This window comes from Mandrillus leucophaeus, unplaced genomic scaffold, assembly GCF_000951045.1.
Source record: "Mandrillus leucophaeus isolate KB7577 unplaced genomic scaffold, Mleu.le_1.0 Scaffold850, whole genome shotgun sequence".
In the NCBI taxonomy this organism is placed as follows: Eukaryota; Metazoa; Chordata; class Mammalia; order Primates; family Cercopithecidae; genus Mandrillus; species Mandrillus leucophaeus.
Window position 1 is genome coordinate 639,482 of NW_012109253.1, and position 17,393 is coordinate 656,874.

Below are 17,393 nucleotides of genomic sequence, written 5' to 3' on the forward strand. Positions count from 1 at the left end.
ACTGCACTCCCACGTCACTGCACTCCAGCCTGGCAACTGAGACTCCATCTCAAAAAAAAAAAATATAGAGATATATATCTTTTTAATGTATAAAAGCTTAAAATACATTTTCTTACTGTTAATATGGTTAGAATACTTTAACATTATATATAGAATCACCTAATAGCAAGTTTTTCAATAGGAAAAGGAATATATGACATAAAATAGAAATGGGTGACAACCATAATATATATTTCTAGCATATCAATTTTATTCAATGATAAACAATTTTAAATGCTTTTATATGAAAACAATTATGTACTATAGAGTTCTGAGTGTTTTTTTTTTGGAGATGGAGTCTCACTCTGTCCCCCAGGATGGAGTGCAGTGGCGCCATCTCAGCTCACTGCAACCTCCACCTCCTGGGTTCAAGTGATTCACCTGCCTCAGCCTCCTGAGCAGCTGGGATTACAGGCACACGTCACCACACCCTGCTGATTTTTGTATTTTTAGTAGAGATGGGGTTTCACCATGTTGGTCAGGCTGGTCTCGAGCTCCTGAACTCGTGATCCGCCCTCCTCGACTTCCCAAAGTGCTGGGATTACAGGCATGAGCCACCGTGCCCAGTCCGAGTGCTTTTTAAAGAAAACAGAATTCAAAAAAATTTCCCACTTGCCAAACATTATTTTAGGCTACACTCACCAGACCCAGAAGCCTCTGCCATTACAGAATATACTTCAGTGGGAAAAAACTGAGATGCACTGATCTAATTTAATTATTTTGTGTCTAGGCAATGACCTGAAACTGGGGAATCTATTTTATAGAGCACCTAATATATGAGTATACTTGTCATATCTGTTTACTTCAGTGGTTTATTTTCTTGCCTAAAATGCATATTCAAGTTTCAGTCCTTTATGATCTCCTCTTACCATCCCATGCTCTTGTCCATTATGATTATAAAACTAGTACATTCTCAGATCTAATCATGTTCTCCCTCTCAAGCTGGTTCAACTTTTCCAAACGCCTACTGGACAGTTCTGCCTTAATGTAACTTGGATTTCTCTAAAACTGCACTACCTTCCTCTAAAATATACATTTCCTATCTATTCAATGCCGAGGCAACATTTCTTTCATTTAAATTACTAATTTGCCTTCATCTCTTTTTATTTCCTATTACTTCATTCTACCAATATTTCTCCTGTGCCTCTTACTTTTCTTTCCAACCACCACATACTCTGGTTCAGCACCTTATTATTTCATGACTGAAGCCACTGTAATAGATTACATCATGGTCTGTCTCCAAACTGCCGTCTTTCTAATCATTCTTCAGAACAACTCTCTATGAATTATCTATTCAATCAATTTCTCTGCTGCTCAAGGAGTTTCTAAAATTCCTTGTTGATGACAATACACAGTTCAGATATTACAGTCTTATTTGAAAGTGATCTAATACTAGGCCTCAAATTAACATTTTTAATTTAACTATTACTCTTCCACATTCCAAGCAAACTATCCATTATTCTATCCATTATTCCCTAAAAACTCAATTTGTATGCTATTATCTGTATATTTGCTCCTCTTTATATTCTCAAACTCATTTTAATTTTCTGGGCCAACCTTAAATTCACTTTCAATTCTTTCCTTAAGTATTTAACAAATACCCACTTTATACTAGGATCTGAGAATAAAACACAGAATCAGACGGACAAGGTTCATGTTCTCTTAAAGATTACTTATTTGATGCAAATCAAATAACAAAGAAGTAAACAAGTACTATAATTTCTATCGTAAGAACTACTAATAAAAACAATAACCAGGTCACAGGGTTGGCAGAAAGGAGTGGGGGAATTTAACTTTACAGACAATCCACTCAGATTTCCTTGAGGCAGACAGAGTAACTAACAAAGTCCTGAAGTACAGATGTACTAAAAATATTTGAAGAATAACAAAGATGGTATGACTGACGCTTAGAGAGTACAGGCATTATCAGAGAGCATAGTACCACATGAGATTAGGTAGATGAGGGCAAGATTACATAGGGACTTAAAAGCTACAGTAATGCAAAGCCATTAAGTGATTTTAAAGCAGAGGAGTGACATCATCTAATTTATATATTTTTAAAGACTTTTCTAAGTGCTGCATATGCAAAGGCACAAATTAAAAGGAAGAGATTATTTAGGAAACTACTGCAATCATCTAAGAGAGATCCTTTTTACAGAAAAGACTGATGAAGAAGAGCAAAGGAACAGAGGAATTAAGAGTGGCAGAATCAAGAGTTCTAATTTGGTTATGTTAGGTTTAAGATATCTATTAGACATGGACAAGGAAGTACAAAGTAGGTAGCTTGACAGGGAAGAGGACAAATTTGGGAGTTATCAGCATACAAATTTTTTTCAAAACCATATAATTTACTAAGATAATTCAGGGAGAGTACAATAGAAAAGAAACAATGATTCAGGAGGATCATACAACATTTAGAATTGAAAAAAAAGAAGTTAGGCCAAGGAGAACGAGAAATGAGAAAGTAGTATCACAGAAGCAAAGCAAAAAAAAAAAAAAAAAAAAGTGTTCATAAAGGAGTAGCTATTCATGTGTTGAATGCATAAAAACTGTCTCCCCAACAAGGACTGCAGATCAGCTAGAATGGGTTGAAAGGACAATGAGAATCAAGGAAATGAGACAATAGATCAAGGTATACTGATGTGAAAGCGAACAGAAAAATGGGACAATAAATGAAAAGTGTCATGAGGTCCAGAGGAGATTTGGATTTGTTTCTTAAATCTAGAAAACACATTTGTTTACAGACTAAAAATCAAAACGAGAGGGAAATACTGATAACCAAGGAAGAATTATAGGAACCTTTCTACATCAGTTCAGCACAAAGTGAACTCACCCTCCTCTGACTTCATTCTACCTATTTTCTCCATAATTTATGTGACCTCCCCTGTGATTTTGTTTGCTTTTTGAACAGCACTATCACTCTCTAATTATATGACCCTGGACAAATTACTCAACTTCTCTGTATCTCAGTTTAGTCATCTGTCTGTAAAACAGGAATAATAAAATCTATTATAAACACACAAAATATATAAAGCATTTAGCATGTAGTAAGCAGTCATTAAATTGCAACATTATTAAGCTTAACTATTCATGTGTCTTTTCTCTACAGCTAGAAAAAAGGTAATTAAAGGCAAAGACTTCCATCTTCACTATATCAGGGATTTATCTACATTCTAACAATTATTCCATTCCACTAAACTTTAAAGACAAGTTTTTAAAAAGGTGAATTACCTCCATAGTTAATGCTAGACTCTGGTGTGTTGGAGATATCTAGGAGTGACCCTATAGAAAGGGAATGCTCAGCTGATGGGCGCTTACGGGGAGGAAACGGTGACACGTCTGTCTCTCTTGAAAGCTGAGCAAGTGTTTCTTTTAAACGACGTCTTTTGCGATTGCTGTTAGGGGTATTTAGAGAAAGCATTGACACTGATTTCTTGAGCTCAGGAGTATTTGCCTGTAATCAAAAGCAAAAAAGCTCAATTTACTTCCAAGGTTCTTTACTGAGACAGGAACAAGACAAAAATACATTTACAAGTCTGACAAAATCTGGATTTGCACAATAATTTTATAACCCTACACTCTACCAGGCAATTCAGAAGTTTCGTAAAACATAATAGTCAAGAGACCACTGTAATTGTCTAACCCTGAGCACCTCATTTTTCTTCATAGCCACTATCACCATCACATTTTCATCTGTAAACTTGTTTACTGTCTGCTCCTTCATTAGCCCGTAAACTTCACGAAGGCAGGGATCATTCACAGTCTGTTCACTGTATCCCTAGCACAGTGCCTGGACACAATGCTTTCTAATATGTGCTGAGTAACTCTTCATTTTTAAGAGTTCTCTCCCTAAATCTAAAGCACACTTTTTAAACTTTAAGAACTATACATTTTGAAGTCTGAAGAGAACACAATATGGTACTATATAGATTTTACAGAAACAACTCATCTCCAATATTCCACTCAAAGTTATTAAATCCTAAACTAAAGTAAATCTTCCCATAAAGCCTACTTTCATAACTTTATGTCATTTTGGTGAGTGATACCACTCTTCACCAAGATCCACCCTAAAGACTAGATTTTCCTTGACTATATTCTACTATCAAACTCATCTTTTTAATGACATCTCTCCCCTTATCCTTCTTCAATGGCTCCCAATACTTATAGGATAATATCCAAGCTCATTAATGTATTAAAACCTTTTTGATTCTATCTATCCATTATCTGTTGGCCTTTCTTCCCACAGTGTATTTTAAATCCATATTAAACTACTTGTTATTTTAATGTACTCTCAAAGCTTTCATACCCTCTCCCAATTGGGGTTCTAACGAATGTCCTTATCTAGTTGTCCTAGTAAGTTGGGTCAACATTTATTTGACTGTTTTAATCCCTCCTGAGTCTCTCAGAGTGAGGCTACCTAAAATATATCACTCAACTGCGGCACACATCATTCCCCATCGTAACTATGTACAAATCTATCTTTCCATTAAAAGTCTTAAGTTTCTGAAGATAGCGATGTTCTTGTTCATAATGTTATCACCAAGAATTAGCACAGAACAACATATATTGGGTTAAAATAATACACATTACATTGAATAGTTCCACTTAAATCTACACAGACTAAGATAACTTGATATCCCAATTGTTTTAATCATTCTGAAAGTCCTAAACATGCTCTCCAAATCTTCTGGACAGAAAAGTGTTATTTTCAAACAATCAAGCTCACAGAATAACTAAGGGGTTAAAAGCATACCTTTTCATATAAATACATAGTTTCTCCAGCTCGGGCATCCATTTGAATGCTTCCCCAGAACCACTAGGTGAGAGAAAAAACATTTTAATAAACAGTTTACATTTATTTTATCAGAGAAACTATTAACAGTGTTTTTAAAAGCCAACCTCATTCTAGAATTACTTGCCTCTTGCTTGACAACATAAAGTTTCTTTGAAGGTTCAAAGGGAAGATCTTTTACTATATTCTCTTCAACTACAAGGTGAGTGCATCTTTCATCTCCAAGTGGTAAATATTTACCTCCTAAAGAGGAATGCACATAAGCATAGGTAAGCCGAGCTACTTATTTCCAAACTCAAAATTTTTAAGAGGTATATCGACCAGGAAGTGATTAAGCAGGCTTAGGGACTAAAATATATATAACTTTCACATTATGCTAAATTTTACCTTGCATTTCAGTCATTTCTTCCATATTGGTTTTCTCTTCATCTGAAAATCCCAGGAAACTTAAAATACAATCTTGAAATGGAGGAACTTTAAATTCATTTCTAAAGTCATCAACGGCTGCACAGAAATCCCTAAAAACAAAATGCACTCTTTTAAAACCAGTTTAATTTAAATTCAAGTGTTAGGTATATCAATTTACAACCTATAGCAATTCTTAAGGTCTTAGCATAATCTATCTATTGGAACGATTTAACATTTGGTCCTGAAATGTTCACAAAAACTTCAGTTTAAAAAAATTGATGTGTCCTCAGTCATCCCAAAAGTAACTTCTGACAAAATGTGATCACAGATAAGCTTTACAAGAGATTCAAATGTTTTCTCTATTATTTGAAGATTTATATGTGCTGTGTTCCAAGGTTTTCAAGAAATCTAAGTAATGATAACTTTCATGAAATCTTAAGTAATGATGAAGTGCCACAACAAGAAATCATGAGCTTGGAAAACTAAGCAAAACAAGGCAATAAATTTTAAGCACCAATTAAAATGTAACCAGACAACATAAAATTTTAAAAATATGTAACAAAATCCAAATACCTAGATTTAGCTATTATCTAATAATTTCAGAATGTTTATAATAGTCAAAATTACTTCACAAGGTAAAATCCAAAGATATCAAAGATATCCTTCAATTTTCAATTTTTTAATAATTTTTTATAACTTTGTTCTTCCTAGATTTTATTCCCCAAGCTACTCAGACTGAATTCATTTTTTCTATCTATGAAATAACTTTTTTCAGCACAAGGATTTATCTTTAAACCAGAATGTTTAATTTACATAATGAACTACTGAATTTCTGAACACTTACTGTTCATTCCGCCTTTCCCAAGCTTTATAAATCCATTCTGGCTTCATAATTGGAGTACCTAGACTCACAGCAACCTAAAAATATAAACATTACAATGAATTTTCTCCTTAAATAACTGCATTCAAGGAACTTCTAAACAGTTAACATACTTAATTTTTTGCAGTTTTAGATCACTATCTGCTTTGTAACAAAATAATTTAAAAATTAACAAACTGTCTTCCAATCATACAAGTTAGGGTAAAATAACTTTAAAACAAGTTCCATGGTCCAACTGTTTCCTTCTTTTATTTTAAACAAATATATCTCTGAAGTTCATCTTCATTAAATTTCTATTTCTCCATTCTTCACGTTTAATTCCTTGAAAGTATGACCCTCAAGATGGCACTACAGAAGAAGACATCTGACTAAGTCATTAAAACCTTATATATGAGTTGAAATATTTAGGGTAAATTGAAGAGTACACTAAAATTATCATTTGCTACACAAATACACTAAGGGAGACTAAGAAAAATCATAAAACTTGCTAAGACATTCAACTACAATCTTAAACTAAGATTCCAATCCTAATAAGAGTATTTTCTCCTTTTATAATATTAACAAGTTAAATCTTAGAACCACTTTATAAGAGCAGAGCTCTGTTCTTATAAAGGGCACTTAGGTGGCCAGGCACAGTGGCTCACACCTATAATCCCAGCACTTTGGGAGGCCAAGGTGGGCGGATCACCTGAGGTCGGGAGTTTGAGAACACCCTGGCCAATATGGTGAAACCCTGTCTCTACGAAAACTACAAAAATTAGCTGGGCGTGGTGGTGTGCACCTGTAGTCCCAGCTACTCGGGAGGCTGAGGCAGGAAAATGGCGTGAACCCGGGAGGCAGAGCTTGCAGTGAGCTGAGATGGCACCACTGCACTCTAGCCTGGGCAGCAGAGTGAGACTGCGTCTCAAAAAAAAAAAAAAAAAAAAAAAAAAAAAAAAAAAAAAAAAAGGCACTTAGACAAGAGTGAATTACCTACTCTCACAATTCCTACAATGTTATTCATCTACCAACCCCCACGATCCTAGTCATCTTTCAACACCTCACTCAAGTTCCATTGCCTACTTAAAACTTAACCACTCTTGGCGGGCATAGTGGTTCACATATGTAATCTCAACACTTTGGGAGGCCAAGGCAGGAGGATCACTTAAGCCCAGGAATTCGAAAGCAGCCTGGGTAACAGAGCAAGACCCCATCTCTATTAAAAAAAAAAAAAAGAAAAACTTAACCAGTCTTATGATTTAAAATTTTTTACTAAATATACTCATAGCAAAAATTGAGATTCTGTTCTTTAATTGTGGAAGAAATAGGTAAAAGACTGCTATTATTAAACCCATCCCAAAATAATATTGTATTGAAATACACAAAAATACCCAAGTTTACATACCCTGAATTTTTCTCCTTGTGTACAATTTGCCACCAAATGTGTAACTTTTGAATTAAAGTCTTTTCGAATGACTCCACCCATGTGATGGACCAATGTCACCAATCGGACCTCAAAAGAAAAATTAAGCAACATTGACTTTCTGGTTAATTTGAACAAAATTTTAAACTATGTTTACCACTCATTTAGCATTGACTAAATACTTTCTATTTATAAAATACAGGATTTTTATAAAGCTATTAAATTTTATATCAAAATAAGTATAAAAAAAGATTAGTTTGCCTATTAACACAGGCAAAATTATAGAGGTGGTATTAGTAAAGATTTCACACAAAAGTAAATTAAACAACCACCTTTCCTATGGCCTAAATACATTGCTTTTTAATACCATACTGTGTAAATATAATTTTTTTTTTTTTAAATACCAAGTTTTATCACATCAAGACCCTTCCCACAAAATTAGAGTAATACCCATCAGTTCCAACAACAAAGTATTGTGAACCAAAGAACTTTCTATGAATTCTCTAGGGCAATAGAATACTTTAAGGCTGAACTTGTAGTAAGAAATTGCAATGTATAAACAAAAACTTTAAACAATGTAGCCAATATGGTAACAAGAGAGTCCAACAGAATTGCTATGAAATCTTTCTATTAATTCATATCAAGCCAGCCTAGACAAAACACTGGTCTCTTTATAAGCCACTTCAGGATTTGTTTCTTCACAAAATTTAAAATCTGGTATAGCCGTAATTTTATCCTTCAATATTTTAAAAAGAAAACCATAATACTAAAAAGGAAAAAAAAAATGCCAATTTTAATTAATTTTGCTATAAAAAATATGCTTTGAATTTGTTTTGTAATACTTACTAGTTCTTCTTTTTTCCTAAATCCCGTAAAGCATAGTACTAGATTCATCATACTTGTACAATACAATGGGCGACATGAAAATGGCAAAGGCTGAAAGATACAATTTTAAATGTGAGCTTTCTCTTTAGTAGAAAATACAACACAACTTTCTCAAGCTAAACGTATTTCCCCTCTTGCCATTCAACTTTCCCAATCCAAAGATTTACTGGCATTTTTCAATATGAAACAAAAAAGTTGCAAAAAGACAGATTGCAAGTTTCCCAATAAAACTATTTCCCCTGATTCCTTAATCATATGCAATATACATAATCTAGACACACTTTACTCTCAGAAAATTAAACAAATATTAAATGCACTCTGACAGACATGAAGCAAAGTCTATAAGCAAAGTTTTCAGACTCCATACACTACTATAAATGATTCTAATTAATGTTATTAAAACAGGTCAGAGGCATTTTATAATAAACACTGAGTAAATAAAACACATACACTTAAACCAAATACAATTCTAATCTTTAAGCTAATAAATGGTGACATTCAGTAAATAATTTACTCAACGGTTGTGGGGGTGTGTGTGTGTGTATAAAAGAAAGAGAATGGTTTAAAAACAATAAAAGAATAAACTTGATTTTCATCATTATATATGATTATTTTTCAAAATTTGGTCTTTTAAAGTTTATTTGGGTTTTGAAACCAACCACTCCAAATCAAAATGTTAGAGAATTAAAGGTTAACATGTGCTTACTATTACTAACATGTATAACAATAGAAGTACAAAGACGTAAGCAATTTTAAGTAAATAAGGCAAGCTTAAGAATGCCAAGACAGCCAAATAGGCCCTAACTCTCATACAACTCATATTGAAATGCTGTTTAAAAAGAAAAAGTGGCTGGGCACAGTGGCTCACATCTGTAATCACAACACTTTGGGAGGCAAAGGCAGGTAGATCATATGAGGTCAGGAGTTCGAGACCAGTCTGGCCAACACAGTGACATCCTGTCTCTACTAAAAATAGAAAAGACTTAGCCAGGTATGGCGGCGTGCACCTGCAGTCTCAGCTACTTGGGAGGCTGAGGCAGGAGAATCGCTTGAAACCGGGAAAGTGGAGCTTGCAGTGAGCGGAGATCATTTATTTATTTATTAAATAAATAAATACAAAAAGCTAAAATAATTTTAGAATTTTAAGTTATACAGTAACTGATAAAAATGGAACTGTGGCATCTGTTCTGTGTTGAGAAAAATAAAACTTTACGTATATGTATGAATTTCTGGAACTCAAGTTTAAGCAAGCAATCTTCTCTAAGACATCGTGATATTAAAGATTGTGTATAGGCCGGGTGTGGTGGCTCACACCTGTAATCCCAGCACTTTGGGAGGCCAAGGCGAGTGGATCATGAGGTCAGGAGATCAAGACCATCCTTGATCTCCTGGTAACACGGTGAAACCCCGTCTCTACTAAAAGTACAAAAAATTAGCAGGGCAAGGTGGTGGGTGCCTGTAGTCCCAGCTACTCAGGAGGCCGAGGTAGGAGAATGGTATGAACCCGGGAGGCCGAGCTTGCAGTGAGCCAAGATCACGCCACTGCACTCCAGCCTGGGCAACAGAGCATCTCAAAAATAAAAAAAAGACTGTGTATATGTCTGTGTATATGCATATGTACAGTTATCATTATTTAACTTTGAAAGGCTTTAGCTTTTCACTACTAAGTTTAAAATGGAGGAATTAAAGGACCACATTAGAGTAGCTACTATTATTCCTATTCTAAATATTTTACTCTCAACAATCAATGAGATTTTTCCAAATAAATTTTTTGCTAATTAAAATTCATTAATAAAAATTTAAACTTGAAAAGTCATAATAAATGTATATGCTTACCTCTCCTTTTTGTGAACAATTTAATACAATTGGTGGTCCAATAACTCTACAATCAGCCTTGTAGAGGTCATTAAAGACAGAATCCTGAAAGTCCATGACTACGAATACATTTTCAAATTCTGGAGAATCCAAACCTTCAAATTCTTCCACTGACTCCATCTTTACAAAGCCCACTTTAATGTCCTTTTAATCACATAGTTAGCAGAAATAAAAATTATTTATATATCAAATAATCCATCTGTCTCGCTAAATAAGGCTTAATCAATTCAACATCAACTTTAACATGTTTATATTTGTAGAAAGTAAGTTTCAATCACACAATAATCAGCATTACACTTAATGAACAACCGTATTTCTTTACGTACTTACATTTTTACATATACATATCTCCATTCAAATTAAGTTCTTAAATTTTAAAGATCAATATTATAAAGGCATAATTCTGACTTTTTACTTATTAGTCATAAATCATCAAGTATGCATAAGTTCCATAAAATTAGAATGCTAAAGTTTTTAAGTACATGCATTTTGATATCAAGATGCATTAGAAAGATATCCACTACTGACCAAGAAAATGATACCATACATAAAGTTCTTATTGTATAAATTAACTATCTTCAGAAAAATAGGAAAACATTACTATACCACTTAATACTTACAGAAAGGAAAATTAGCATAATCATTTTAGCAGACATGTGAGAAATAAGAAAGATGTGCAATATGTAGCAGCTGTAGCATGGCAAATGTAGGATATAAAAAGGCAAGTTACTCACAGTAAACACTTTATACATCCACGAAAAATAATGAAGATACTGAAGTATCTATATAACTCTTGTAACTCTTGTGTTAAATTAAAAATAAAAATGAAAAAAATTTTAAAAAACTCACAATGGGTCAGTATTTGAATTTTATTTGCAAGGCTAGTGTGATGTGCTAAATTCATGTTGAAGCCCTAACCTAGAATGAAGAATGAAGCCCTTAGAATGTGACTATATTTGGAGATAAGGACTTTAAAGAGGTGATTAGGTTAAATGAGATCATATGGGTGGGCCCTAATCCAATCTGGTGTCCCAATAACAGGAAACGCCAGGGATGCAAGGACACATACAAGAAAGGCCATGTGAGGACAGCAAAAGGAGACTGCAAGCCAAAGCAAGAGGCCTCAAGAGAAACTAAACCTGCACACACCTTAACCTTGGACTTCTAGCCTCCAGAACTGTGAGAAAAGAAATTTCTACTGTTTAAGCAATTAACTATGTGGTATTTTGTTACGGCAGCCCTAGCAAACTAAAACACCTGGATTCCAGAATTAGATTATTTCATATGCTGAAGCAAATTCCCTGACTATAAATTACCGTGATTTATAATTTTGGAAATACAGCAAGAATTTAGACTAAATATAAAATTAATGAGAAAAAAGAAGCTAAGGAGTTTAAAAGAAAATGATCAGATCTTTGTAGATTTTGTGTCATTTAAAGTTAATAATGAAATCCTTATAAAGTAATTTGGTATTATTTAAAATATATGCTACAGTTTTTTTTAAAGTACACCCGAACACCCGAATTTTTAAAGTATAAAACAGTTTCTATTTGTTAAGCCTCAGATTGCACAAAATACACCTTGTGCCTAATTCCAATCACCAGAAAGTAGAATAATACAATCAAGGGAAGTGCAGCATGCCACATGCAATGAGTTGCTTTGACCTACCATATTAATAACACTTTTTATTAATTTTTCATCCGATTTTCCAGGACAACTTTCTTTTATCTTTATAACAGGGACTTCCATTATTTTAACAGTCTGTGGAAAAGACACTTAAGTATGAGGTTAAGAAAGCTATGAAACTATTAACACACTGATGGAAGAAAAATTGCATTACAAAAAAAAAAACAAAAAACTAAACTAAACTAAACCCTAAAACTCCATACCTTTAAGGCTTTTATAAGTTCTTCTTGTTTTCCAGCTTCTTGAACCAATATCACTCTTGTTTCAATCTGAGGCATCTCTTCTGTTAAGATTTAAAATGTTTCAATATGTTTATCATGTATTAACATCACAATCAATAGCTCCTTATCACTCTTTTGGCTATATCTGGTATGTATTACATCTTTGAGGGAATCATAACTTTCTCTAAATTTAATAGAACTCAACTCCCAACTTATTATAAAAATATTTGGCTATATATCACTTTAGAGAGAGAGAAATCATATTGTAGCAGGGTATAGAAACATCATTCCTCCTAGCCAGAGAATGCGCTATCTTACATAGTTATCCTCCTCAACAGTGCATACAATTTTAGGAAAGACCCATTTATAAAGTGGTAAAGGAAAAAGTAGCTCTTCACCTATCTAATCATGACTGTGTAACTTCTAGCAAACAATGTTGTAGCTAGACCGCCCTCACATACAGAAAACGGAATATCCAAATTAAGATGCCTCCCTTTTCAAAGCTGCAAAGCATACAAATAATCCAAATAATACTCAGAAAAATGACATAGTTTAAAGGAATTCTGTCAACAAATATTCACTTAATACCTGTGCTCTAGCATTACAGCTGGTATTAAAATTAAATCACAAGAAAGTCACTAGTAAGTTTGGAATTAAAACAGAAATTGATTGTTTTAAAGCAGGTAACAGGTTTACCTTCTACATATGAAGTAGATTCAATAAGTAAGTTTTCCTTGGAAATCTCAGTAACTTTAGAATCAAAAATGGAAGAGTCTGCCAAGCTAGTCCTCCCAGTAGTGGATGTTAATACACTATTTTCAGCCATGATTTATATTCTTCTAAATCAGCTGAAAAAATAAAATTTGAATAAAAATACATAAACATGGTCATTGGGCAAAAATAAGTATTAGAGGCTCTTCCGTACCTAGAATTTATAAAAAGTATTATTACCCATTTTTTTAATGAACCAAAGAAAGTCACTGAACTTCTCTGAGCCTCTTTTTCTGTAAAATAAACATACTAATACCTGACTCACAGGAATACAATAAAAATGTATCAAAAGCACATAGAACATTACTAGACATACAACACTCAACTGTAATCATAAATATTATTCTACCTCCCTTCTCCACACCTTTGCCCTCAACCAATTTCTCTTCCTATATTCACTTGTAACACCACCATAACACACCTCCCACAAAAGTCCCAGCCGAAAATCTGAGATCTATCCTTATTCTTTCCTCTCCCACATTTCCCTCCCCAAAATTCCTATCAATCCTACCTCAAATATTTCTGGGATCTGGCCCCCCTTCTCTATACGCTCAATACCACAATGGTCACTTGGTCTAATAAAACAGGTCCACACAACTTTACCATCAGTTTCTTTAGAAATCATTCTCCACATGGTTTTCAGGAATATGCACCTAAATACAAATGTGACCATATCACTTCCCTGCTTAACAACTTCTGTGAGTCCTCCTTATATGTCCAAGTCCAAATTCACCACCAAGTTCACAATTTGGTCCCAGCCTAACTATTCACCCTCACCATCTGTAACTCCCCCAGTCCCTACACAATCTATGCAACAGCAACAATGAATTTTTCAGCTATTTTTCACACACAAATCATAATTTACATCACATCTATTTGCATTTAGTGCTCGACTCTCCAGCTAGCTTGTCTTCTAACCCCCAATCCATCACTCTTGACTCATACTCTGTGGATGTCTCTAAACCTCTCCTGTATAATTGGGCTGCTCCCTTGTCAGTATTTTTGTAATTCTTTAAAAACACCTCTACCCTAAAAGGTTTGACAAAACAATTATGCATTGATGAGTGCCAATATAACTCTGGACTATGAATGAAAATCCTTTTTTAAGTTTTCCAGTACTTAAGAAGAGTTTAAAAGCTAGACAGGGAATAAAAGGTTTAACAGGTTTTCATCAGGGTGGGTTCGGTGGCTCACATCTGAAATCCCAGAACTTTCGGAGGCCAAGGCAGGAGGATCACTTGAGGCCAGAATTTCAACACCAGACTGGGCAACATAGCAAGACCCCATCTCTACAACAAATTTAAAAATTAGCCAGGTGTGGTGGCAGGTGCCTATAGTAGCTACTCAAGAGGCTGAGACAGGGGAACCACTTGAACCCAGGAGTTTGAGGTTGTTGTGAAGTGTGATCCCACCACTGCACTCCAGCCTAGGTGACAGAGCAAGACCCTGTCTCTCTAAAAAAAAATTTTTTAGAGATTTTTATCAATTTTCAATAAGTCAACTTTACTGAGAGAAAATTTCTAAAATATTAGGCAAATATACAGAGGACCCACCTTTAACAAGAGCTACATGTCAGACTTTCCCCTTTCCTACTTCTTCAGATTAATAAAATATACAAATACCTTCCTCCAGAGTCTTAGCAAAGTAACAGTTTAAACTGTATGCTGTGAAGAAACAGTAAGGTATCATAACATCATTTTTGGATGCTGAAAATAAGGAATGTAATAACCTGCACACTAATAACAGCACAGCTCTTATCGTGTCATGTGACACTTCAAAATCAGGCAACTCAGCTTCCTGTCTCAGCCCTGCACATAGCCAGTGATGGAACACACGTAGTACTACAACTCAAATCTAGTTAATATGAAAACTGATTAGATGTCTTAAAGTGAACAACAAACAACTATTCTCATGTAATATTCACAATATGGATATTTCTTATTGCTTTACCATACATCCATGTCAATTATTATTCTAAGGCTCTCCAAAGGTGCGGTCCAATAATTGTAACAATCTTAATTTAGAATCAATGATAAATTCTATCCAGCCCTATTATTTTAAGTCTTCTACACTCAACCCTTTCCAATGAAAATGCATTAATGTGGCTTTCATTCGAAGTCCCCTTAAAAGGTGGTTTAAAAAAAAAAGTCAGGAGATGAGCTAACCTGCTTTAAGGACTGGAGGAGGGAAATCAAAAATACCATTTGAAAGGCCGGGCGCGGTGGCTCACGCTTGTAATCCCAGCACTTTCGGAGGCCAAGGCGGGCGGATCACAAGTTCGAGACCAGCCTGGCCAACACAGTGAAATCCCGTCTCTACTAAAAATACAAACATTAGCTGGGCGTGGTGGCAGGCGCCTGTAATCCCAGCTACTCAGGAGGCTGAGGCAGGAGAATCGCTTGAACCCGCGAGGCGGAGGTTGCAGTGAGGCGAGATCCTGCCACTGCACTCCAGCCTAGGTGACAAGAGGTAGACTCCGTCTTAAGAAAAAAAAAAAATTGAAAATATTTACGTTTTTCTCCTATGCATCCCTCTTTAAGAGGGAGCACAACAAATGATCAAAAGCAGATGATTAATAAAAGGGAGGCAGCGTAGCAGATGATCAAAAGCAGATGATTAATAATTAAAATTGTCCCTGATGACACTGTATATGATCAATTTATTGCCAAAACAGCTTCAAAATTTATAGAGAAAAAGAGATGCATGGTAACTTGATGACTAACATCCAACAGTCTGATTAGAAATTGAAATATATTAATCACTTTTTTTCAAGTTACTGTATTCCAGAAGCCTTTAAAATAAGCACAACAGGATCAGTGTTCATAAACCTACACGGCTTCTCACCCAAGAACAGACCCAAAGAGCTTCTAGCTAAACACACTATAACACATGCCCCCTTTTATCCCAGAGATAAAATTTGCCATGTAAACAAACATTCAAGTTTCCTTTTACTTAAATACTTTTTAGGTAATCATCTTCCAAGGTGAAGGACTAAAATGCAATCCTGGGTATAATGGTGGTGTTATTAACAATAACGTTACTATTAACAACTGACATTTACTTAACGCTTAATACGTGGCAGACATTGTCCTAAACCTTTTAATCTCTGCAGTAATCCTAAGAGGCAGGTACTATTATTATTTTCAATGTATAGATGAAGAAACCTAGGAACAGAGAGGTTAAGTAACTACCCCCTAAGTCAAACTATTAGTAAGGGGTAAAAGAGGTATTCAAAGCCGGGCTGAATCCAGAGGCTGCGCCTTTAACCACTAAGCCAGACACATCTGTGCCGGGTGACTGGGGAAGAAGAGGGGCGGATGGCCTGGATTTATCTTGCAAAAACGAAAAACTAAACTTCCCGCAAAGAAGCCAGGATGAATCCTAGAATAAAACCACTGCACACTCTGAGATAAGCCCCCAAAGGCTGCAAGTGCCGGCCTCCAGAGCCACAGGGCTGCGCGGCTTGCCAAAATCCCTTTCCCAACTCCCTCCCTTCACCCACACTCTTCCGTCCAAAAGAGCCAACAGGTGAGGGCGAAGATACCCAGCAATACTGGGGGCTTCGGGCTCCCACTCCGCGTCAGGGCCCAGCTGCTGGGGGTGGGGTGCGGCGAGGCAGTTCCCGGAGCCGGGAAGCCAGAGCTGGGGCGCTCCGGAATTCGCGGTCACTAGGGGCGGGGACGTCGACCGCAGGCAAAAGAGCCCTTGGCTCTGGAGCCGCTCGCCCACTTGGACCTCCCTCACTCACAAAGAGTCCTTACCACCCTCAAAAAAGCCCTAGGACTTCCAACTCTTCAAAAGCCGACTCCTCTCACAGACACCGCCATTCCTTGCCGGCCGCCGCCACAACCGATTCAAAAAGTAAGCTGCTCTCTCTAAGAGCCATGCCGATTGGCGTGTGATGTCAACCTCTTTCCCATAGGCAGGAGTCTCCAGAGGGCCGGTGATTGGTCGACGCTCTTCACCTCCCGGCAGGCGCAGCTTGATTGGTTGTGCGTGTGTTTCAAATAAGCCCAACGGCTCGGACGTCGCGTCGTCAGGAGTTTGCAGGGAAGTGCCCGGATGTGGCCAGGAGGTGGCGGTGGTGGCTCCTGAGCTCTTATGGGAGTAGCAGGTGTTTCTGTGACTACCGCGTATTTACTCAGTAAACATCCTATTTCCTGAGGAAAGTTTGGGTGGATTCTCCTCGGCCCCACCCAGCTTTTTTTTTTTTTAAACGATACCAAATCTTCTAAACTTAAATCAGTGCCGCCAGAGATAAATGTTTCCCTGCTGGTTGCTGTGAGCTGTAGGATTTTCCTATCGGGATGCTTTCTGCTTTACGAATGTATTTAAATTTGAGTTAAGGGATTTTGACTTTGATAGTTGTATTGGCGTGTGGCAGGGCCAAGGACCGGTCCTAGAACTCGGGCTCCCCAGGTGGACTTCGAATCA

The 17,393-nt window shown here is 36.0% G+C and overlaps 1 protein-coding gene across 5 annotated transcripts in view; it reads right to left on the reverse strand.

Moving 5' to 3' along the window:
- The window catches only part of ECT2 (epithelial cell transforming 2), a 71,502-nt gene extending 54,606 nt beyond the window's left edge, over nucleotides 1-16,896 (reverse strand). Inside the window, exons 1-12 of one of the 5 annotated variants that reach the window (XM_011968614.1) lie at nucleotides 16,721-16,893; nucleotides 12,885-13,036; nucleotides 12,171-12,250; nucleotides 11,950-12,042; nucleotides 10,243-10,425; nucleotides 8,368-8,457; nucleotides 7,504-7,611; nucleotides 6,084-6,157; nucleotides 5,219-5,349; nucleotides 4,959-5,074; nucleotides 4,793-4,855; nucleotides 3,271-3,493 (exon numbers count right to left, since the gene is read on the reverse strand). In XM_011968614.1, the coding sequence (XP_011824004.1) occupies nucleotides 3,271-3,493; nucleotides 4,793-4,855; nucleotides 4,959-5,074; nucleotides 5,219-5,349; nucleotides 6,084-6,157; nucleotides 7,504-7,611; nucleotides 8,368-8,457; nucleotides 10,243-10,425; nucleotides 11,950-12,042; nucleotides 12,171-12,250; nucleotides 12,885-13,014 (1,291 nt within the window). In that variant the 5' untranslated portion in view covers nucleotides 13,015-13,036; nucleotides 16,721-16,893. Of the gene's footprint in view, nucleotides 1-3,270; nucleotides 3,494-4,792; nucleotides 4,856-4,958; nucleotides 5,075-5,218; nucleotides 5,350-6,083; nucleotides 6,158-7,503; nucleotides 7,612-8,367; nucleotides 8,458-10,242; nucleotides 10,426-11,949; nucleotides 12,043-12,170; nucleotides 12,251-12,884; nucleotides 13,037-15,124; nucleotides 15,440-16,720 lie in introns of all 5 variants that reach the window. The other 4 variants (XM_011968616.1, XM_011968613.1, XM_011968617.1 and 1 more) reach the window with 4 other exon arrangements.
- Nucleotides 16,897-17,393: the final 497 nt, after the last annotated feature.